Genomic DNA, 24,040 nt, shown 5'->3' on the forward strand with positions numbered 1-24,040 from the left:
AAATTCCTTGTTTGTCTATTCAATATTATTTTTTTTTTTATCTGTAAATAACTTCTGTGCCCCTTGAACAAGGTATCTGGTAAAAGAAAAACAAAGGAAACAGAGTAAGAAGGAGAATGTAAATGAAGATGCAATTGTGAAAATGGAAAGGATGCTGGCTATATGGATTAAGCATCAGAACCAGAACAATTTGCCCTTTTCTGGGGTGGTCATAGAAGGAAAAAAATTATGTATGGTGATATTACGAAAGATGAAAAGCAGTATAAACCCTTTGCTGGAAAGTGTGATTGTTTCAACTGCTATAAGATTCGCTTTGTTCCACAGTGTCATATGATTGTTGAGGATGTGTCTGTCAATCACAGTGCCTTGAAAGAATTTCATAATCTCTTCAAAGTAAAGATAGCATAAGTTACACACAAAGAGGTTATAATCAGAAGTTGAAAAGTGCACGTCAGGTTCCATTGAGAGATTCTTGACAAAGCAATCTACAACCTCTTATGAACCTTTAACTTTAGCATGTTAGCTAAAGAAAATGTGATTAAGATATCGTTACATGTGTTAATCTTGAAAATAAAGAACTACTTTAATAGTTTCTTGTTTTCTATGTATTGAATATTTCATTTACTACTCTTACTCCTTAATATGTATGACAAATAGTTAAATTTTCTATGAAATTAATCTTCAAATATAGAAATCTCATCATTTGGGAATGCAACCTCTGTTTTATGTGTTTCAATATACATGGTAATTCTTGAGAATGCATCTCCCCCCCCACACACACATATAATGAGAGTTATCTGTATACAATTACAGGGAAGAAGCATTGGCCAAATACTTCTTTGCCAGACTAATTAGGATGCTGACAATATCTTTCCAAACACCATCCAGATGTATGCTTCTCTTTATTTCTTCTCGTTATGCATTTTTAATTTTCATGATATTTTTCCGAAATATTACATGAATCTGTTTTCACTATTTACTCATTTTTCAGAATAATTCTTTTTGGTTGTGCATGCTGAACTACAAAGTAGGATGTTATGAACAACATGCTCTCTGTTGCTACATATGCTACATGTTTAGAATATCAGCAGCGGATGGAATGTATTGAAAATACTTCAGTGATATAACATCAGAATGTCTCTACACTTCAAAGAATAAATAAAGGAGTGAATTAGATACTTATTATATTCATAAGCAAGAGATTCTTAAAAAAAAAAAAAAAAGATGATGTGGAAGAAATACTACATGCATAAGAATGATGTCACTTAAAAAAATTATAAAGTACAGGTCAGAAGAGTTGCAGATATTGTACAATAAGCAAAGTCTGAGTTTGAAAAGAAACTGGCTCTACAATCTAAAAACAACCCAAAAGAATTTTTTTTATTATGCTTCACATTGTGTGTGTGTGTGTGTGTGTGTGTGTGTGTGTGTGTGTGTGTGTGTGTGTGTGTGTGTGTAAAAGAATAATTCTGCTGAATGCAAACACGTGGATGGCAGATGTTGAAATAATGAATGCCAATTTTGCTAAGAGCTATAAACCTGGCATGTATGTATAGCATGGACCTCAATTCTACTTTCTACACTGTGAAGAAACTCATGTGTATGATGAGGAGGTAGTAAAACAATTGCATAAACTGAATAGGAATTCTGCAGTAGGGGCTGATGGGATATCAGATTGGATGCTGAAAGAATGTTCATCTAATTGGCTTTGACCTGGCTGTATAATTTCAGTCTTAGCACATGGAAGATTCCACTTTAGTGGAAAAAATATGATAATTCCATCGCGCAAGGGTGGTGCTAGGACTGAAGCATCTAACTATTGAGTTTTCAGTTTTTCTTTGGAGTTGGTGGTCAAGAATCTGGGAGATTAGTAAGATATTGCATGCAAAAATGGAATGAAAGCTAATATATACTTTTGTTAATATTTTCGAGATCATTGAACCTCTTTTGTTGATAAATCTGTTTGTGTTTATTTATGTATTTTACCCACACCTATCTACAACCCATATACAGGTTGATAATTATAGGTTTGTTCCATAAGTATTAACTATCTCTGCCCCCCCCCCAATTTATTAATTTCATTTCAAAACAATACTAGTTTCCCCCTAAACTATTGACTCTTTCATATGATATTACTTTTGCTTATCTTTATCTTTAAAATAGAAAGAAACATTGAAAACATCAGCTACATTCTGAATGGATAATCTGTAGAACAAGTAAAACATTTCAGCTATTTAGGCCCAATTTTTAGTGAAGATGGCAAATTAAATTTGAAAATGGATATCAGACAGCAACATTTCACAAAATGAATTTCTTAACTTTTATTCTGTTTCTGAAGACCAAGAAGACAAATGAATTTAATTGAAAACATTAAATTCTGTGACAGTACTAACATTATCATATATGAGAGGTGTGTGTGTTTGGGGGGGGGGGGTGATAAGAAATATGCATTTTATAAATTCTTTTTAATTTGCTCTTTATTCAGATTGCTTAATACATAAGTCACTTAATAAAGAGATTATAAATAAATAATGTGGTGTATCTGAATGAAACTCATCAGATACTCCACATTTTGCAATGAACAGCATAATTTTACTAAGGGCGGATCATGTTTCTGCAGCTTGCTCACATTTTATAATAATGTGATGGGTTGAGTTAGACAAGGGGAATGGATTCATCAAGCTCTGCTAAGTGTTTTGAAAAGACACAGCATCTAAGGCTGTTACATAAGTTCGAGGATATGGAATTGGATTATAAACTATTATCTTGGATAAAAGGATTGCTGACTGACAATCATCAAATAGTGGTATACGTGGGATGTGAGTCTGTATAATTGATGGTGTTCCTCAAGAATCAGTCTTTGGGCCATTATTATTTATTATTCAATCGTTACATTAACAACTTTAGGGAGAATTTTACAGCAGACATAACTATTTGCTGATGGTGCAAAGATAGTCACGGTAGTCATTAATGTAACTGACATGCAGTACTTGCAGAATGATTTGAATTATAGTCATGTGAAAAATGGATTTAACTTCAACGTTAGTAAATGTATAGTTATACACTTAGACATTGAGATATCCGATGGTGTATTATTTTGGCAGGATTATGCTAACTGATCAGGCTAGGGATCTTATAGTTTTAATGCAAAAGAAGTTGAAGTCCTGTTGCAAAGATGGTAAATACAACTAAGATAATTGCAATGAGAGAGTCATTTTACCTCTTTACAAGGCCTGATAGACTTTATCTGGATTATTGTACGCAGATCTAATCTACTAGTTTTTGAAGTAATGTAGATGTAACGGAGAGGGTACAAAGGAGCATATTAAAGAATATACAACCGTGTTAAAAAACTTTTTTATTATCCCGACGTTTCTATCTTCACATCAAGATCATCATCTGGAGCGTACATAAGTATACAGAACAAGCTGAGTTACATCATTAACTGTTAATGATGTAACTCAGCTTGTTCTGTATACTTATGTACGCTCCAGATGATGATCTTGATGTGAAGATCGAAACGTCGGGATAATAAAAAAGTTTTTTAACACGGTTGTAAATTCCTTAAAAATTTTTAAAATGAATGCTGATCACCATGTAACCCTAAAAGAAAGGAGCATATTAAAGATGATATCTGGACTATGGAATATCGATTATGAGAGCAGATTGAGAATTTGTGGACTACAGACACTAAGAAACAGGAGAAAGAGGGATGATATGATTGAGATTTAAAATTTCTGAAATTATCATACTGGATGATAGAAGATGATGGAATTTTTCATTCTGTGAGGAGTGGGGACAAGGGGATACCATGCAAATTGAGAATGAAGGCAGTCAAGAAAGATCTGGTGGCTATATTCTTCTCTGATAGATCAATGCATAAGTAGCACGGATTGCCTTTTGAAGTGATAAGTGCAGGGCGTGTGAGCAAATTCAAGAAAAGGTATCACAGATGGTATGGGTGATATATGCCCTCATTCAATGACATCTGACTGCCTGGAGGTAATAATACTAATAGTGCCATTCAGTGTTACTTTTTTTTTACATTTGCTTAGATTTTTCATTAATCTAGTCTGTCTAGAGACACTTGAGCTATTTCCTTTAATTTCATTTCCAGGTCTTCTGATTAGAACTATGTCATCAAAGTAGATTAATCAGGATGTTTCTTTAATTTTATGATTTAACTCCTACATTATTCTAATTCAGTTCTAGGAAGTACATACTCTAAAGTAGAGGTAAATAGGTTTAGAGTTTTCAGTGACAGATGTGGCATTACTCTGTATATAATCCAGTTTTCTGTATATGTCTGTTCATTATACCTTGTTTTGAATAGTGATTTTAGGATATCTGATGTTGATAGAATAAAATGTGTTTTCAAAGTCAATAAGGCTGTTTCTCTTCTATAAATGCTTATGAATATGATTATTGGTATACCCTATCATATTTAACTTGCCTGTTCCTGTGTTTGCCCATAGTACAGCTGATGAATTTTATATGTATGTCCAATTTGCAATTGTACTTCAAAATTTCCTCTAAGTTTCTTTCTTTCTCAATATAAAGTTCTTATTATGCTTTAATTCTGTATATTATTTCATTTGTCTCTAGAAAAACTCCAGCATATGGACACCTTTACTTGGTGGAGGATATGATATTCTTCTAGTGATGCTACTGGTGTTTTGTTTCTCACTCTTTCTGTGTGCATGTACTTTTTACCTATATAATTTGCTCTTATTATCCTGACTTTTTTTGCTTTTCTACTCTCTAAATCATTATCACTAAGATCTGGTGTTTTACCACACTTTCTGATGCAGCAAGACATTTGGACTTCCAAAAAGATGGATCATGGTAGTGTGCAAGTACTTCTTGTCTAGATGGATGGTTTTGTCACCAGAAATAAGTTACATGGCATGCCAGGAGGTAAACTCCATCTTTCCACACAGGTAGCATTGGATCCATTTTGGCATCTTGGTTAGCTCTGACATTTCAGATGTGAAATGTCAGAGCTAACTAAGATGTGCGGATTCATAATGGATGGAGAAGTCTAGTGTTGATTTATTGTAATTCTCTGTGAATATCACTGCCAGTGCTTAATATCTTTCAATTTATTTGTCAGTGGTTTATGCCATGATGATGGCCATTGGATAATTAGCTTCGATGTAGTTTGTAGTCTTTGTAAGGGACTGACATACAGCTCATGGAAGAAATGCGAACAGATCTAACTGCTGCATCTGCAATCTCATTTCCCTCAATTCCAGTCTGGCTGGGAAACCAGCACAGCTGAATATTAAAATTAAAGAACCTTCATTTCACACAACAGTTGTAAAACTTTGCAAAGCACAGGATGTGGATTGTACACAGGAAAAGAGAGGAGAAATGGCCTTTATAGAACTCAGTGAGCATGTATAAAATCATACACTTTGGAAGCACTTTTCTTTTATATGACAAACTAAATTACATGCAAATCTGCTGATCGATGGAATTTGATTGGATATGATAGTCAGGAAATCAGGAAATTAGTGCAAATCCTGGTAGATTTGCACTAATTTTTCCTGTTCTTCAACATGACTAGTGGGTTTGTCCTGAAGGGTGTTAATGGTTCCTCATGGTTTATAAACAGGACTCAATGCTTGCTGTGTTGTCAACATGGCATTTGGAATAGCCCCTTGGTGTTCTGCTCCCCAGAGCAATCATTGCTTTCTGGAGAGTGAGTTTCCAAGTGTGGCTCTGTCATGGCTTGGTGGTGAGCCGTGGAGCCATAACAAAATCCCTTTGATTATGAATAACTTTTCATCCTGTAACTTATCAGGGATCCTGAATAATTCTGAGCCATGTCAAAAAACTGTTGCAGCATTAACACCAAAATTTATATACGAAAAACATCAGAAATAGCAACAAACATACGGACTGTCTGAATATTGCAATGTGCTGCCAAATGTCCACTTGGAAAATGTCACCGTTCTTCATCCAGATGGATTTGGAAGGATTTTTATATCCTTCACGCAGAAAGGTATAGAAATAGAAACAACATAGACAATCAGAGTAATTGATTTGTACAATATATATCTTGGAAAATACCAATCACAGTCACCATCCACAAAACTTTGAAGTATTCTGAAGGAGTAATATTAGAGTCGGACATTCTTAATGTTCCTGAAGAAGAGATCTGCTGTGAATTGAAAGACTGAGGAGTGAGAGACATAAGGAGAATACTGATATTGTAGGGATGGTTACCTGGTTTCCATCAGTGATATCACTTAACATTAAACACACCTATGCCACTAACATCTGTGAAAGCAAGATATTTCACCTAATCAGTTAGGCTCTATTTCCTTAACCCTTTGTACTACTTTAAATATCAGAAGTATCCTCATTTTCAGACTACCTATGACTCTGCCATCTGTGCCTGAAGTGGCAGTGAAGATTACAAGAACAACTTAAGGGATAACTAGTACTGTTTATTTAAGGCCATATATTTCAGCCTGAATATTATAGGCCATCAGTTGTGACAATAGTTAATTATGAAGTAGAACACGGAGAGTGAATTGATTTGAAAAAGTAAGAGTCGTGTAGATGTTATACAAAAACAACTTAATGGTATAACTGAGGAAATATTGATAATTCATTAACTATTTAAAAAAGAAATTATTGAATTGTGATTAAAATAAGACACTCCCATTCTGAGATAGAGATAGTCAACTCTGATTTAAGTTTGGGCAGTGAAGTAACGCCTCAGCACTTTCTTTCACTGGTCAGGTTTCTTTCAAAGGAAGTCCACTCTCTCCCTCGTCAACTTTTATTTAGAAGGCATCCTTTTCTCATCCATATACCCTCATTCATTTTGTGGGTTTGTTATATAGATGACATGTTTATTATCTGGTTCTATAATGAAGAAGCTAAATGAAACCTGTAAAACATATGACATTACAATAAATATACAAAAGACAAAAGTGATGAAAATAGGGAGGAACCTCAGCCACCCTAAATGGAGAACAAATAGAACAAGTAGACTAACAGAAACTATAGATGAACTCAAAACAATCGAACACAGAATAGCGATAGGATGCACCACCTTTGGAAAATTACAGAAAATCTGGAAAACAAACAAGATATCTAAGCAAGCCAAAATCAAATTATATTAATCAATAAATATACCAACAGTTATTCTATGGAGCAGAAGCATGGACAGTTAAGAAAAGAGAGGAGAAAAAACTGCTGGCATTTGAAATGAAATGCGTAAGAAAAATAAATAGAACAAGTTGGAATAGAAAAGAAAACAAACAGCACAGTCAGACAAGAATTATTGTATAAAAAGACAATAATAGAAAAAATTAGAAAACAACAACTGAGATGGTTTGGCCACACTGTACGCATGGATGCAAACAGACTTCCTAACGTTCTCATCAATACTTTTCCAACTTAAAAAATAAGACCCGGAAGACCTAGAATTGCCTGGCTGAAATTAATAAAGAACATTTCGGGATGCTAGTAATGATGTAATTTTTTTCATGTAGTAATATTATATCCTGTACACCCCTTGAGGGTACATGGCAGGAATTTGATGATGATGATCATTTCGGGATGCAGAAGTATTATTTGTTATTTGTATATTGTTAGTATTATATGTATGTTTTAATTGTCTATTTTGTTTTTTGGAATAAAACAAAATGGATTCTGCATGCACATAGTATTGGTCTAGCCACAATCGAAGTAGCCTTAATGCAGATCGATTACACATATTCTATAGTTTAGCACAGCATCATTATTGTTATAAACTTATTTGCTTTTCTATTTTTACTTTTTTCCCACTCATGACAATGTGCAATAGTAATAATATGTAATATTGTGTTCCCAGGACAATTCACAAATCGACTGGGACAGGACCTTCAAATCGGGACGTATGCTTAACCTAACAATTCCTGATGCTCACTCTCTCTCTCTCTCTCTCTCTCTCTTTCTCTTGAATTCAGCATCTCCTCTTTCAGTTATGGAAACTATACTATACTGTATGCATCTGTTGGATTCCAAGCCGTGTTAGAATTAGGGGAAATTAACTGCAGATACTGCAGCAAAATTAGGTCATATCGTTAACATCCATCTGCCTTTCATTTACATTTTTTTTACATTGATTATAGGCAGAGATTACCAGACAAAAACTATCCCAGTGGCAGTTTCTTGGAACAGAGAAAGCAATAATAAACTACCAAATTAAGCCTGAAATCAATTTATGGCATTCTTGCCTGTGAAGGGTTCAAACAGAGGAAGTTGATCTAGCTCGACTCAGCATAGGTCATAGTCATCTCACCCACTCCTTCCTGCTGTGGGGTAATGACATGTCTGTGTGTGAAAACTTTGGGATTCTGAACTATCCATCGGTGATATTTAATCATCTGCTCTCATTTTGCAAATGAGGACAGTCATTATTTTTGTCTCTTTTATACTTAATATAAAAAAAAAAAAAAACTTATTGTAAATAAGTTTTTAACAGCCTCAGATTTATGTATATTTTATGAATTTTAATATTTTTTTTATACTTTTTGCACCTGTTTTATATTCATCTTTACATTTGTTTTTCTACACTGATTTTATCCTGTCTTATTTATTTATTTATCGAATAGTGTACCTCAAAGAAATGCTTCGTTTATGATTTTTGTTCTTATTTCAACTTTTATATATAGTTTTTAGACTTATATAAGCCCTGATTCATTTGCCTTTTTTGACGCAGTATAACCATAGCTGTCCTTGGACTATTAAACCCCAAAACAAACAAATCCTTCAATTCACCTTTAAAAATCCATATCCTATCCACCTTATCCAACAGATACATGTATCAGACCTGAGATTTCTTAAATGAGGACAAATGAATCAAAATTTAATTCATGTAGACAAAGCTTCTTGCCTTCCTTCTATGCCTGTCCTCCTCATTATATTCCTATGTACTTATTTCTATTCCATCAATTTGGACCCAACACAGATGCCTTCTGGTATTGTCTACCTCTGAAAACTTGGTCTACCCTTAACTGAATCCGCACCAATCGTGGCAAATGTGCAGACCGCCTTTACAAGTGGGGAATGATTGCCTCACCCAGGTGCAATTGTGAACCACCCTGCCAGATAATTAATCATATTACAGTAGAATGTGCCCAACATGCATACAATCGAAACCTGTCGGACTTCATCCATGGTACACCAAGTGCAGTTGACCGGATAATCAACCGACTCAAGATTAGGCTACAGTTGTAGCCTATTCTTAAGTGTCTCTTTTATGACTGTATTATGTCTTATTATTGTACATTGTCTATTATTATGTTCATATATATTAAGGATTAATGTGATCTAACTTTCCATGTGTGAGCCATACACTAATTAAATAATCCAATGTACCCTCATGTAGTTTACAAGGTAATTATGATAGTACTACATGAAAAAGTTACACCATTATTAATTTCTGATCAACTGTTTTCTTCCAAATCAATCTGTTACCTATCAAGACTCTAAAATTATCAGATCTTATGTTTCTGTCTTCTTAGGCAATTTTTGCTGTATCAATCCACTTATATCTTGGTCTTCCTCTGGGTCTTTTTCCTGCCAACCTGGCAGAGAACACTTGTTTTGTTTATCTTTCCTTTCCCATTTGGTTTGAGTGACCATACCACCTGAGATTAGCTCTACTAACACATTCCTGAATGCTAACGATGGCAAGTTCTTTCCTAATATCCTCATTTTTAATGTGATACCTCCATTGACTCCACTGATATTTCTCAGAACTCATAACAGAGGTCTCCAGTCTTTGATCAAGTGATTTTATTTCGAACCTAGCTCTCAGATCCATAAGTTAAAATTGGTTTCAGCGCTGTTGTATACAGCTAATTTAGTGTTCCGACTAATTTCTCTCTTATTCTATATGAATTTATTCAATTGACTTCCCACCATACCAGCTTTGCTGATTCTATTGTCTATTTCTATATTTAATAATAGCAGTACCATTAATCTGTTTGTAGATTTTTCCTCCCCATGTAAAGTAACCTACATACATAGTAAAGTTGGTTATATATTAGGGGGAAATTTAGACGTGGTCAAATCAAGAGTGTCTATAAGTGGTACATTGGTAAATAAAGAGGTGATATCAAAACTAACCATTTTTTAGGATATAATTTTTAACTAGTGTTTTAAATGGTAATTAATTTACGGAATTGACAACGCATATAAAGTAAATAAATTAAAGATAACTTTAATGAATCACTTCTATATTTCAGCAATGTCACATTGCCATCTTCGGGAACATAAAGATATGGTATGTGCACTAAGGAACTAACAAAGCAAATGAGGAAGAAAATAAGAACTAATTTTGTTCCTAAAGTCCTAATGGTGCCCTCTTGCGGGCTAATTTGGTAGTCTTGGCAGTTGGGCTGAAGTTCTCAAAATGAAAGTCTCCCAAAATTTTTGGCCACATGGCTCAGATACACTCCACTCCTTCCTAACACACTTAAACAACCAACATCCCAGAGTCCAGTTCACCTTAGAAAAAGAGGAAAACAACACCCTCCCCTTCCTAGACACTTTAATCACCCGCCAGCTTGATGGATCTTTGGTTTTCTCTGTTTACAGAAAACCCACCCACACTGGCAGATACATTCACCAGCAATCCCACCCCCCCCCCTCACAACAATATGGGGTGATAAAAACACTATATAACAGGGCAAAATTAATCTGCTCAGATGACAAAGCCCTGACTATGGAACTAAACCACATCCTCAACACTTTCTTAGCCAATGGCTACAACCCCAAAAAAATACAAAAAATACTAAAACCTATAAACCACAACCCCCCTCCCCCCCTCCACAATAAAGACTACACCAAGTCTATCACTATCCCCTACATCCAGGGCACCTCTGAAAAAATAACTAATATCCTCAAAAAATATGACCTTACTTCCTGTTACAGACCATATAAAAAGTTGGCATCCCTTATCCGCTCTACCAAAGACCAACCACTTCCCCTAGACCTACATGGTGTATACCAGGTCCCTTGCAGCTGCAAATTGTCCTACTTTGGCCAAACAGGCAGAACAACAAATATCAGGATTTCAGAACACCAAGACTACATCCGTTTTCACCAGTACAGCCGCTCTGGACTGGCAGACCATGCCTTAGATACCCGCCATAAAATTCGTTGGAAGAAGACAAAAATAATCCATCGCAGCAAGTTTAAATACGAAAGACTATTCAAAGAATCTTCAGCAGCTCTAAAAAACGTTCCTAACCTCAACAAATTTGGGTGCATGAAACTGCCCCAAATTTGGGAGACTTTCATTTTGAGAACTTCAGCCCAACTGCCAAGACTACCAAATTAGCCCGCAAGAGGGCACCATTAGGACTTTAGGAACAAAATTAGTTCTTATTTTCTTCCTCATTTGCTTTGTTAGTTCCTTAGTGCACATACCATATCTTTATGTTCCCGAAGATGGCAATGTGACATTGCTGAAATATAGAAGTGATTCATTAAAGTTATCTTTAATTTATTTACTTTATATGCGTTGTCAATTCCGTAAATTAATTACCAGTTATGTCTAACCAACGTATAAGTCTTACTACTAGAATAGTGTTTTAAATGGACTCAGTTTTTTAGAAAAGTAGAGGAGTTGCCAGTAAGGGGAGCAAGCGACTTGGGTAACTGTTGGGCAGTTTATATATGGTACTATCTATGCTATCGACTATGGGGCATAGGGGGATAATAGGTTTGTGGATTTTTGGTAATCCATAAATACAGGGTGGTTTAACATGAACTGGTTTTATTGTTTTGATAATTTCTTTTGGCCAGGAAGTAACTTTTTGTAGTAATTTTTGGACTTTTTTCCTTTGAGACATAATGGGGACTTGATCTATAATTTGGTACGTGGAACTGCCACATAGGAGATCTTGCATTTTTCTGTTATAATCTTCTTGATAACTGTTGCATTTCCTTTATTGTCTTTTGTAATAATAGTAATTTTTATTATATAACTTTTTTTAAGGCAGTTATTTCATTACATGGTATATTGCATTTTGGTTGTATTTAGTAATAGTTGTATTTTTTTATTTTATTTTTATTTTTAAATCCTGAAATGTGGACTATCCTACATTGCATCTCCGAAGCTGCAGCAAAAAAGATAATTGATAAAAAGAAAAATTTGTAAAAAAAGAGAATTCAGGAATGGGTTGATAAAAATATGATAGTGGATGAGTGTCAACATGGATTTGTGAAGGGTCATTCATGCCTTAGTAAGTTGCTAACTTAAAATAATAGAATAACAGCTGAATTGGATAAAGGAAATGCCTACACGATGATTTTGATGGATTTTGCAAATTAAAACAAATGGGGATTGATATGACACTGGTTAAATGGATAAAAGGGTGGCTGCTGGATAGATATCAAAAATGGATTTGGAGGGTTAGAATTGAGGTGATAACGGGTGACTAGTAGTGTGCCACAAGTTTCAGTTCTGGGACCATTTCTGTTTATTTTGTACATAAATGATATGAGAAATAACCTGAAAGAAAATATTCATTTGTTTGCTGATGCAAAATTAGGTAGAGTCATAGTTAATCAAAGCAATGTGGAGAGTTGCATGACTGTTTATTTTAAATAGGCTGTCAGTATTATTATTATTATTCAGGCCTCCATGGAGTCAAAAGGCTCATCGTGGGAGGTCCTTCCTAAGAACATAAAGTCTATCATACCACTCTTTAAACTCATTGACCGTTCTCGCTCTCACCACTTACAGTATGAGCAAAAGTTAATGGGTGTCCGGTTAATGTCAAAAATGTAGTTATGCATTTTGGATTAAATAGATTACAATCTGTGTATCACATTAATGGCACTGTACTCCACAAAATAGAGGATTCTAGAAATTTAGGAGTGGTGGTAGACAGAGAGTTAAAGTTTAGAGAACATGTTAAGGTATCCCATAAGATTACTTGACTTGAAGAAGACATTGACTAGTAGAGTTAAGAAAGTCATTATTCCTCTTTATAAGGCCTTGATATGTCCACATCTGAATACTATGCTGAAGTCTGATCCCCTGTGTTTCTTGGGGATGAGGAAATGATGGAGAGTATTCAGAGGGGAGTGACCTGTGGAATGTTTCCTATGAGGATATATTGAAGGTGTGTGGATTACAGGAGTTAGTTGATAAGAGAAAAAGAGGTGATATGAGAGAAAGGGTTTTATTCGATAGATTCAGGGGAATTATTTCAGCCCTTGTATGGAGGGACCAGAACAAGGTGTCATCCCTAGATGTTGAATAAAGGCATGGTTAGTAGTGGTGTGAGCACTATATTTTTGCTTGGAGAGTTGTGAATTAGTGGAATGGGTTGCCAGAGTCAGTTGTGAATGTTTGGTCTGTTAACTGGTTGAAGGAGAGGTATAATAGATTGGATCTCTCGCGATGTCTTTGGATTCCATGGAGATGCTTGTATAATAATAATAAACAGTTATTTCAGCCACTTTTGTATTAAATTATAAAAAAATTGCAATAGATTTGTACCAAGACCTAAATAAAGTTTGAGGATAACTGCCTGAGCTGTGCACAGGTGTTTATCAATTGATAATTGATTCAGGAAAGTAAAATATCCTATGCACACTTTATATGGAATATGTTTCCAGCACTTTATCTAATGATATATTAGATATATCATTATATCTGAAAATATGATTTCTCTTTAAAAGTAGAAGTGCATATTAATAGTTGTATACTGAATATCTTCAAAAGAAAACGTATTATTATTATTGCCGGCAACTCCAAGGATTCCTTAGACTCATCGAGGGAGGCCCTAAACATCATATCAAGAACAACTGTTCAACATTCCTACAGTATCTATGATACTTTGGTTTGAATTCATTTACAGTCATGGTACCCACAACAAACTCTGGCAGCTTATTCCACTCATTCACCACTCTCCAAGTAAAAAACCTAGCTCTAACACCCTTGCTGACTACACTCTTGCTCAGTTTCCATGGATCACCCTAGTTCTCCCATCACCAGACCTGTTCTGAAAAATTTCCTCTCAATTAATCTTGTAAAAACCCTTCAGTAATTTGAATGTCTCATACATCCCTTTTCCAGCTATGAACCAATTTCTGTAACCCACAGATCTTCAACCTGTTCTCATAAGGTTCATTCCATAGTCCAATCTTCTTGGTCGCTCGCCTCTGGGTCTTCTCTACGTCCTCCCCATCAAGAAGAAACCCCAAGGCCCAGATCTGGGCACAGTAGTCAAGATGGGGTATTATCAAGGCTCAATGAAGAGGAACAATAACTTGCTTATCTCTGCTCGTCAAAGTATTCTTCATCAAGTATGAGATATTTTCCTTTTGGATTTATTAGTAGACCATAGTTAGTCATAAATATACAGTTGTTGACAAGTTTCACCAGCTGATTCTGTCTGGCTTCTTCAGGGCAAGAAAATAGGTACACTACATTTACTGGTAAAAAAGAAGAATGGAGTAACAACAGTTAAATTAATTAAAATTGAAAATGGCGCGTGGAATCTTAGTCATTGTTTGTTGGTTGCATTTTATAGTTTTCTGCGAAATTAAATTCTGCTGAGCTTAGTGGATTTATTAAGCTTTTCCAAATGTCTTTCGGTATCATGCCTTGATTTCTATTTAGATTATCTCCTGTCTGGAGTAACATTACAGCTTCTTTAAAGTGTCTACATCTGAAATCTTCTTCAATGTAAGGCATGGAGCTGTTATCCCAATTGATGGAGTGGTTTGAAATCGAGAAATGATGGGCTAATCCTGAGATATCTGTTCTGTTGTTGTTGACATCTCCTATATGTTCTTTTTTTAGGATTTTTAGGCTTCTTGATGTTTTGCCTATATAATTCAGTCCATAGGAACATGGGCTGTTATATACACCTGCATACTTGTAGAAGGCAATACTGCCCTTAGGAGATCTAAACATGTATCATGTAATTTGAATAGGTTTGAAGGGGACCCTGATGATGAAAGACCTCATGATTTTTTGCTATTTTTGTTGAAACTGAGCTGGCATAAAGCATGACAATGGACATGTATACTGCATGACAGGAGGTTGTCACTGCGAGTTGTCTCTATTGAGAATCTTCATCAAGGAGATCTTTTTCTTCTGATATATTTGTTGCTCTATTTTTAAGCATATGTATAATGCTAAGTTTTTGCGCATGATGGTGAGAAGATTTTAAGGGCAGATAACGGCCATTGTCTGTAGGTTTGTGGTAGATTGTGAGCTTGATTTGTCCATTCTCTTGTTTTTTTATTAGCGTATGTAGAAAAGGTAATTGATTGTTATTTTCCAGCTCTAACGTGAACTTGATTTTTTGGTGGAAAGAATTTATTTTTTTAAGGAACTCATGTAAGGCATTTTCTGTGTCTTTCTAAATAATGAAGACATCGTCTACATATCTCCACCAGACTAATGGCTTTGGATTTATTTTGGAAAAGATGTCAGCTTCTAGTTTTTCCATGAACAGATCCATGCAAGGAGGTGACAAGGGACTGCCCATGGCTAAGCCATCAAGTTGTTCATGCATTATATTATTTACTTTAAAATAGTTTGATTTGAGACAATGGCGGAAAAGCTGAGCAATTTCATGTGGATAGAGATTTTCTATGATCTTGATAACTTCTTCAACTGTTGCATTTGTGAATAATGACACTACATCTAGGCTTGCAAGTATGTCTGTATTTGAGATTTTAATAGCTTTTAATTTTTCAATGAAATGCTTAGAATTCTTTATAAAAGAGTCTGATTTCTTTATATTATCTTTCAAAAGACCAGCTAGGTATTTGTCTAGTAGATAAGTTTGAGAATTTATACTGTCGATGATCGGGCAGAGCGGAACTCCAACTTTGTGAACTTTTGGTGCACCAGAGAGGCGTGGTGGTAATGGGTGTAGAGATTTTAGATTTCGCTGTAATTCCAAAGGCCACCTAGTCATTTTACGTATTAGGAGATTAGTCTCTTTTTGGTTTTTAATGGTTGGATCTACATCTAATATGTGATAGGTATATGTGTCTGAAACTAAATCACAGATCTTCGTTATGTAATCTTTAGTATTCATAATAAACTGTTGAGTTGCCTTTGTCTGGTTTTAGGATGATAATATTGTTCTTTCTTAGGTTTGAGACAGCTCTTCTTTCAGAGGAGGTAATATTACATTTTGGTGGTTTTGAGGTAGAAAGGATGATGGTGCTTTTTAAATATGTCTGATTCCTGTTTAGAAAGAGTGTGGTCCGAAAGGTTGAAAATAACTTTATCATCCAGGAGACATGGTCTAGAGTTACATTTTCTTTGATAAAGTCTATGGAATTTTTAATTTGCAATTCTTTACTGGTTCGAAAAACTTTGTTGTAACTATTTTGCACCATGCGGTCAAGTATGTTCCAAATGTTATTATCTATGTTGTTAGAGATGTCATCGAAATGATCTAAGCATTTGAGGTCTATTTTACTAGGTGTAAAATAGACATGCTGGATTCTTTCATGAAGTAAGGCTAAAGAAGTTTTAAAGTAAATCCATTTCACTCTTATTGATTTTATCTGCTTTTTAATAATTAGGAATTTAGGAATGATATTAAACTGTCTGCATCTTTTTAGGAAGGTTAGATGGTTTAACAATCTCGCCTTGTTTGCATTTTAGTTTTTCAAAAGAACATACCTTGTACTTTGTATAGCCATCTAGATTATTCATTGTAACTTTTTATATTTGGTCACTTAACACTAAGTATGAGATATTTTTCTTTTGGATTTATTAGTAGACCATAGTTATTCATAAATATATAGTTGGCGACAAGTTTTGCCAGCTAATTCTGTCTGGCTTCTTCAGGACAAGAAAATAGGTACACTAACGTTTACTGGTAAAAAGAAGAATGAAGTGACAACAGTTAAATTAATTGAAAATGATGCGTAACATCAAGAGCATGGAGCACGGAGTCTTAGTCATTGTTTGTTGATCCCGTTTTATAGTTTTCCGCAAAATTAAATTCTGCTACGCTTAGTGAATTTATTTAGCTTTTCCAAATGTCTTTCAGTATCATGCCTTGATTTCTGTTTAGATTATCTCCTGTCCAGAGTAACATTGCAGCTTCTGTAATGTTTCTACATCTGAAATCTTCTTCAATGTAAGGCATGGAGCTGTTATCCCAATCGATGGAGATTGGGATAACAGCTCCATCTCGGTTTGAAATCGAGAAATGATGGACTAATACTGAGATATCTGTTCTATTGTTGACATCCCTTATATGGTTTTTTTTTTTTTTTGGATTTTTAGGCTTCTTGATGTTTGGCCTATATAATTCAGTCCACAGGAAAATGGGATGTTATATACACTTGCATACTTGTAGAAGGCAATACTGTCCTTAGGAGATCTTAACATGTGTCGTGTAGTAAAGAAAATATTATCTCAGAAGAAATCGATCTCCTTGATGAAATCTCTCTCATATCTCAAACTCTAGTTAGCAATGGTTACCCAAAAAATATAATCCAAAAGATTCTCCATAGAAACAACCCACAGCAATAACCTCCGGTCACACAGTATACATCGTCCATTGTCTTACCTTATACTGGCTCAGTTTCAACAAAAATAGTCAAACTCATAAGGTCTTTCAACATCAGGGTTGCCTTCAAACCTGTTAAAACTACACGACACATGTCAAGATTTCCTAAGGACAGTATTGTCTACATACTTAGTGTTAAGTGACCAAATATAAAAAGTTACAATGAATATTCTTCAGTAACCAAGTGATCTGATGAGTTGATTTAGCCGCTTTTGCCGTGCCCCCCCCCCGAACTTCAACTCCCCATCCACCAACACCCCCAAATCCGTAGCTTCATCAATCTCCTGGAGTACAGTTCCACCAGTATGATATACTACTGCTATATTTTTCACCTCAAAATGCATAACCTTACACTTTGCTAGGTGTAAGGTTAAACTGATATCCATTCTCATTAGCCCAAACTGCCAATCTCTCCAAATCATCCTGCAAAATTTTGACATCATGTGCATTTTGATTATTGCTCTACCCAACTTTGCATTATCAGCAAATAAATGACCAATTCCTCTCAGATCCTTTCCTATATCATTAATGAACTTGAAGTTTATTTTGCACTTGGTTAGACTATAATAAACTTAGTTTAATCCTTTATCCAAGTGTGAGCAAACAAAGTTTGCACCTGAAAATATCTTCAGGACTGTAGCAAGGTGGTGTAACTGTTGGCAACTCGGAGCAAAGGTGGACCAAGCTCTCTTCACTCTTGTCTCAGTATCTCCCACCATGCAAAGCACATGTCCTTGCAGACATGTATAATGCTATGCATTGAGGGAAGGGCCACTACCCTGACCTGTTTCCACCTTTATTGAGGTCTCATCAGTGGGAGGCAGACCCAGAGGTGGTGACACTAAGTCAGAAGCAATAGAGAGGTCATATTTACCTATATGAATTGCCAATCGGCAACTCATATAGGTAAATGAGTTGCCTGTTGAATATAGGTAAACCTCAATAAAGGTCGAAACCAGTCTAGGTAATGGCCCTTCCCTCAATGCATAGCATTATACATGAAGACGTGCTTTGCATGGCGGGAGATACTGAGACAAGGAGTGATGAGAGCTTGGTCCACCTTTGCTCCGAGTTGCCAACAGTTGCACCACCTTGCTACAGTCCTGAAGATATTTTGGAGCAAACTTTGTTTGCTCACACTTGGATAAAGGATTAAACTAAATTTATTATATCATTAATGAACAAATTAAATAGCAGTGGTCCTGTCAAACACCTTAGCAAGGTCCAGCAGAATCACTGTATTATAAAACATGAGCAAGTTACTGAGGCATGATCTACCCTTCACAAAACCATGCTGACCCCCATACAGTAACCCATTTTCATCTATCCATTCCTGTATTTTGCTCTTGACTAATATCTCCAAAACCTTGACGATTCCAGATATGCTGATCGGTCGGTAATTTGCAACAGCAGTCTTGGAATCTCCTTTATTCAGTGGAACTATTTTCCCCTCTTTCCACCCCCCTCGGGACTAACCCAGAGCTGAGACTTAAATTAAACAATATGGTCAATGGAACTGACAATTCCTTTGCTGCTTCAAATAAGAGTCGAGCTGGTATACCATCCATTCCCACAGATATATTTACATTAAGGTTCTGTAATATACCATTCACCTCCATTTCATTCACCTCAATTCCAGTGTAAGTCATTCCTGCAATATCACAGCCTGAATGATATACTCTTGCAAAGTGTTTGCTTTGTAATTCTACTATTTCAGCTGATTCAGTTACCTCCCTGCCATCGGCATTCCTTAGAATCATTTTGCTGTATTTATTTGCATCATATTGAAAGAACTGTTTGGGATTCACTTTATCTTGTATTGCTAATTTCCTTTCATAATCTGCTTTTGCTTTTCTTACCACACTAGTCACCCTTCTGGCCTCTGCTTTGTACTGTTCGTTTTTGCCTGCAGGTCATCTTTCTCCTTAAATTTCATCCACAATTGTTTTTTTTTTTTTTTTTTTGCAGCTCAAGCTTAATGGTGTTATTCATTCATTTTTAACTCCCATTTGATTTACTCGCCGGACTCCTGGTATGCAGTCAGCCATTCTTGGCCAGATTTACTATTAAAAAAGAATCGAAACCTTTTCTTAGTTTGTGATGAAATAACTGGTCTGAAATATATATATATATATATATACACACACACACATATACTGTTTTTATGTGTATTATAGATCAAAAAAGGTCTCTGTCCCTGCAAATGCAATCAGTCGAGTTATTGGCCGTGGTGGCTGCAATATTAATGCCATTCGTGAAGTCTCAGGTGCTCATATTGAAGTTGAAAAACAAAAGGGTCAAGGAGAGCGAACTATAATTATCAGGTAATATTAAACTTAAGTATTTTTATAATGATAGTTTCAGGGTACAATCCACATCGATATTTTTATTATATAAACGTCTAGTTTTAAGTATAATATGACCAAGTTTTTTAAGCTCATTTTGTGGAAAATTTACTTCTAATTTATAATTAGTTGCTTATGTCAGTAATTATTAATTTCCATGTAAGTTTATTAGACAGCATAAGGGATACAATATGAGAATTTTTCAAGAATCGCACAAAATTGTAAGTATAAGAGATTATACTGAATGCCTTCCTAAGAGGAACACCCTGTATAGGAACTGGCAAACAGCCTACCTGTTGGGTATGAGGGCTGCTATATGAATTTTAAGAATTATTATTTTGCATATCTTGGAAAGTTTCATGCAGTGCTCTGATTCAAAGAAATAAATAAGAAATTGTGTATGTGTTTACTTTGGTGAAGCATAGTAGTTATTTTAATCAGTGCAGCATATTCAGTGCATGGTTTCCTGGAGTTGATTTTGGCAATCAAAAAAATATACTGTGACTGCCAATATATTTTTGTTCTTCAGGTGGATGTTAGCACGTATTTTAGTTTGTCATTGTTCTTTCAACTGGTATGGACAAACTGCAAGATCTGGTAACATCCACCTGTAAGAAAATAAGAAATATATCAACCATCGCAGTACATCCTTTTAATACTTTTTCTCTCTCTGAACCCCTATGCCCTGTATTCGTGTGGTTATAGGTAATGCAATCTTTTGTCCCGCAAGGTGGATTGGTGAGACATATTTAAAAAAGAAACCATAATAATGTTGGGAGCATTTAAATGAGATTTCTTTCTAACTTTGAAATATTTAAAGGCTAATAATAATAATTGAAGTGATGAGGTTAAAAGGCTTCTATTTGGCAGTGTAAGTTATAAAAAAGAATTAATAACACACATCGTTATTTTATATCAGAAATATTTTTCTCTGAACCTTACATTTTTTTCATAGCGATGAATTTATAAAAATAAAAATGTAAGTGCTTTTTCCTCTTTGATATAAAATAATGATGGATATTTTCATTTGTTGTGATTTAAATACAGACAAAGTATACTTGTGAAAATAATCAAATGTCAAGCATGAACTTATGTATTGCTCTGAATTTATCTTCCTGTTGGCCAGTAGGTACAAGCAGTTCAAAGAATAATCATTCCAATGAAATCTGTTATCTGGCCACCTATGGAAGGTGTATATACCGTATTTGCTGGCATATAAGATGCACTTTTTTCCTTTGAAAGTAGGTCTGAAAAAGAGGGTGCTTCTTATACGCCGATGCTCAGTTTTTTATTACTTTCATTTCTGGAAATTTTCTCTGTTCCGAATTACGCGATTTCTTTCTAGCTTCCTTGTGGTGTTTGAAAGCATTCCAGTTACGTAGAGTTCAGTGGATGCGCATGTGCTGTCATAGACGATCACAGCTGTGTTCCTGTTCGTTTAAACTTTCCATTTGTTGTCACTGTTGTTGTGAATGGGGATAAATTTCTGCCATTAAATTTTCTTGGCAAATTATGGCTGAAAAATGTCGGCATTGCTACAATGTTGCATACAAACTACGTGTCATTATGTATGCTAAAGAACATGGAAATGGACTGCAGAGAGGCATTACAGGCCCTCAACTGAGAAAATGATAAGAACTTGGCAGAATCAGGAAGAGGATCTAAAAAAAGCTACTCACAGTAAACATAACCTATGAAGTGGAACTGCAAAATGGCCAGAACTTGAGGCAGAACAGAATACTTGGATTTTAGACCACAGAAAAGCAGAACTTTTAGTGCCTACAAAAATGATTATTCATCAAGTGAAAGCGATAGCCACTAACAGAGGGATCGTCAACTTTACTGGATAAACATCATGGTGTTCAAGATTCATGAAGAGAAACCAGCTATGTATGCGGACTAAAACCAAAATATCACAAAAGATGCCATCTGAATACAAAGAAAAAATTATTGAATTTCATCGATTCATCATTAACACAAGGAAATGAGAAAATTTTGAACTTGCGCAAATAGGAAACATGGACGAGGTTCCGCTGACCTTTTGATGTGTCCTCAAACAAAACTATAGATTCCAATGGCACAAAAAGTGTTACTGCTAAAACTTCGGGGCCCGAAAATACTCACTACATAGTTGTTTTCTCCTGCTGTGCTGATAGGACAAAATTGCCGCCACTATTGATTTTTAAAAGGAAGACACTATCCAAAGAAAAAACTGCTTAAAGGACTGTTTGTACATTTTCACAGAAAAGGCTGGATGGATGGAGGAGGAATGAAGTTATGGATAGATAAAATTTGGTCTAGGCACCCTGTAGGACTGTTGAAGCCTGCCCTATTAGTATGGGATCAGTTTCGTTCTCACAGAAAAGATGTTAAAAATAAACTCAAGGAATTGAAAACTCAGTTAGCTGTAATTCCAGGAGGTCCAACTAGTCAGCTTCAGCCTTTAGATGTCTGTATTAATAAACCATTTAAGGGATTTATGAAGGAGAAGTGCAACAGCTGGATGCGGTCTTCAGATTTTGAGGTTATTACGCCATCAGGAAGAAGGAAGAGGCCTAGCATTTTGCAAGTTTGTGAGTGGGTCAAAGCTTCATGGGATGCTGTGAAAACTGAGACAGTGGTTAAAGCATTTAAGAAGTGTGGCATTAGTAATGCACTGGATGGTACAGAGGACAATTTGTTGTATGAGGACTCAGATTCTGATTTAGAAGAGGTTTCAAGTCTCTTCATTTAGCTCTGGAGATAAATTATAGGTTTTGACGAAGAAGATTAAAAGGTGGGTACTCTTTTCTAGTTAGATTAGGTATTTGTTGAAAGTAGACCTACTTATTACTTTATATTTGAAATACTGTAAATTCATTATAATATTAAGTTATACATTTTTTTGCCCCTAAAAAATGTGTACAAAAAAGGGGTGTGTCTTATACGCCAGCAAATATGGATATACTCATGAATGTAGTTCACATTTTAAGTAGTAAAATGCCAAGCCTCCTAAAATTTGCCTCATTTTAGGAGCCAAACATTTCTGCCTGTATGATATAAAAGAGTGAGAAATAATTCTGATTCTTTCTTTTAATAATTCAAGACAGTAATTTAGAGAAACTTGTTCTGTAACTCTTGTAATATTCCGAGCATTTGATTGTATCTGGCATTAAATTCTGCTCAATAAATTACATTCCTTTAGTTTACTTTCCACCTTTTTGTAATCTTTTTTTCTTTAGTATAATTTTTTTGTTATGTGACCCTTACCCAAAAATGACATTTAAACGTATAGTAGCAATACTATGAATGGGATAAGGGATTTTTTTAATTATTATTTGTTTTTATTTTATACTTAATGCAAAAACTCCTGGAAATAAGTTTCTGAAAATATGGAACTTTTTTTCAAGTCACTCGTGCTCTTTCAGGGTGTAGTGTCATGCCAAGCAGTGCAATTTTTCTTCTACCTAGTGATAGCCAAAAACACCTGTGCCCATGACAGTACTAACATGCAGCTTTTTTGTTAGAGTTGGTATACTATCTGCTCAGTTAAATTGCTATTTTTCTCTCTCATCAGTCGCTTACACTTTACTTGAGAATCAGTGCAAGAGCGCCCTGGGTATTAGTTCAATCACTTACACTCTCTTTCTCCTGTGCATAAATGACCTTCACTCACAGATTTATTGATAGTTTTGGTGGCAGTATTACACTCTGTTCTGCCTACTCATTTGACAAACTTTTGCAGTGCACAAACTTCTCAAGCTTCAAGATCTTTTACAACCATGGCCTTTACTACAAGTGTTCCTACCGATCTTAAACGAGGAGATAAGCTAATCACTTTCAGAAGTAGAAAAGTACACTACTTTTCTACTTCTGAAAGTAAGTAGAAGTAGAAGTAGAAAAGTACAGTATTGCGTGTGTGTTTTCCCCCTTGTTAAAAAAAAAAAAAAAAAAAAAAAAAAACTGAAAAAGAGAGCCATAAGGCTTCACTTCTGCAATGCAAAATTATTCAAATTAAGTGGATATTGAATCCAACATTATTTCAAAGCCAAATAGAGAAACTACAAGAGTTTCCTGTTGTACTTCCCGAATATATAGAAACTATAAAAGTTTTGGCAGGTACAAGCATAAGGAAACCTT

At 35.1% G+C, this 24,040-nt stretch overlaps 1 protein-coding gene across 1 annotated transcript in view; it reads left to right on the forward strand.

Moving 5' to 3' along the window:
• The window catches only part of mask (multiple ankyrin repeats single KH domain), an 823,307-nt gene that overhangs the window by 591,284 nt on the left and 207,983 nt on the right, over window positions 1–24,040 (forward strand). The window contains 1 exon segment of the mRNA XM_090396371.1: window positions 19,754–19,900. Coding sequence (XP_090252497.1) covers window positions 19,754–19,900 — 147 coding nt within the window.

Source organism: Typopeltis vanoorti, chromosome 8, assembly GCF_054136105.1.
Source record: "Typopeltis vanoorti isolate ZY-2024b chromosome 8, IOZ_Tvanoo_1.0, whole genome shotgun sequence".
In the NCBI taxonomy this organism is placed as follows: domain Eukaryota; kingdom Metazoa; phylum Arthropoda; class Arachnida; order Uropygi; family Thelyphonidae; genus Typopeltis; species Typopeltis vanoorti.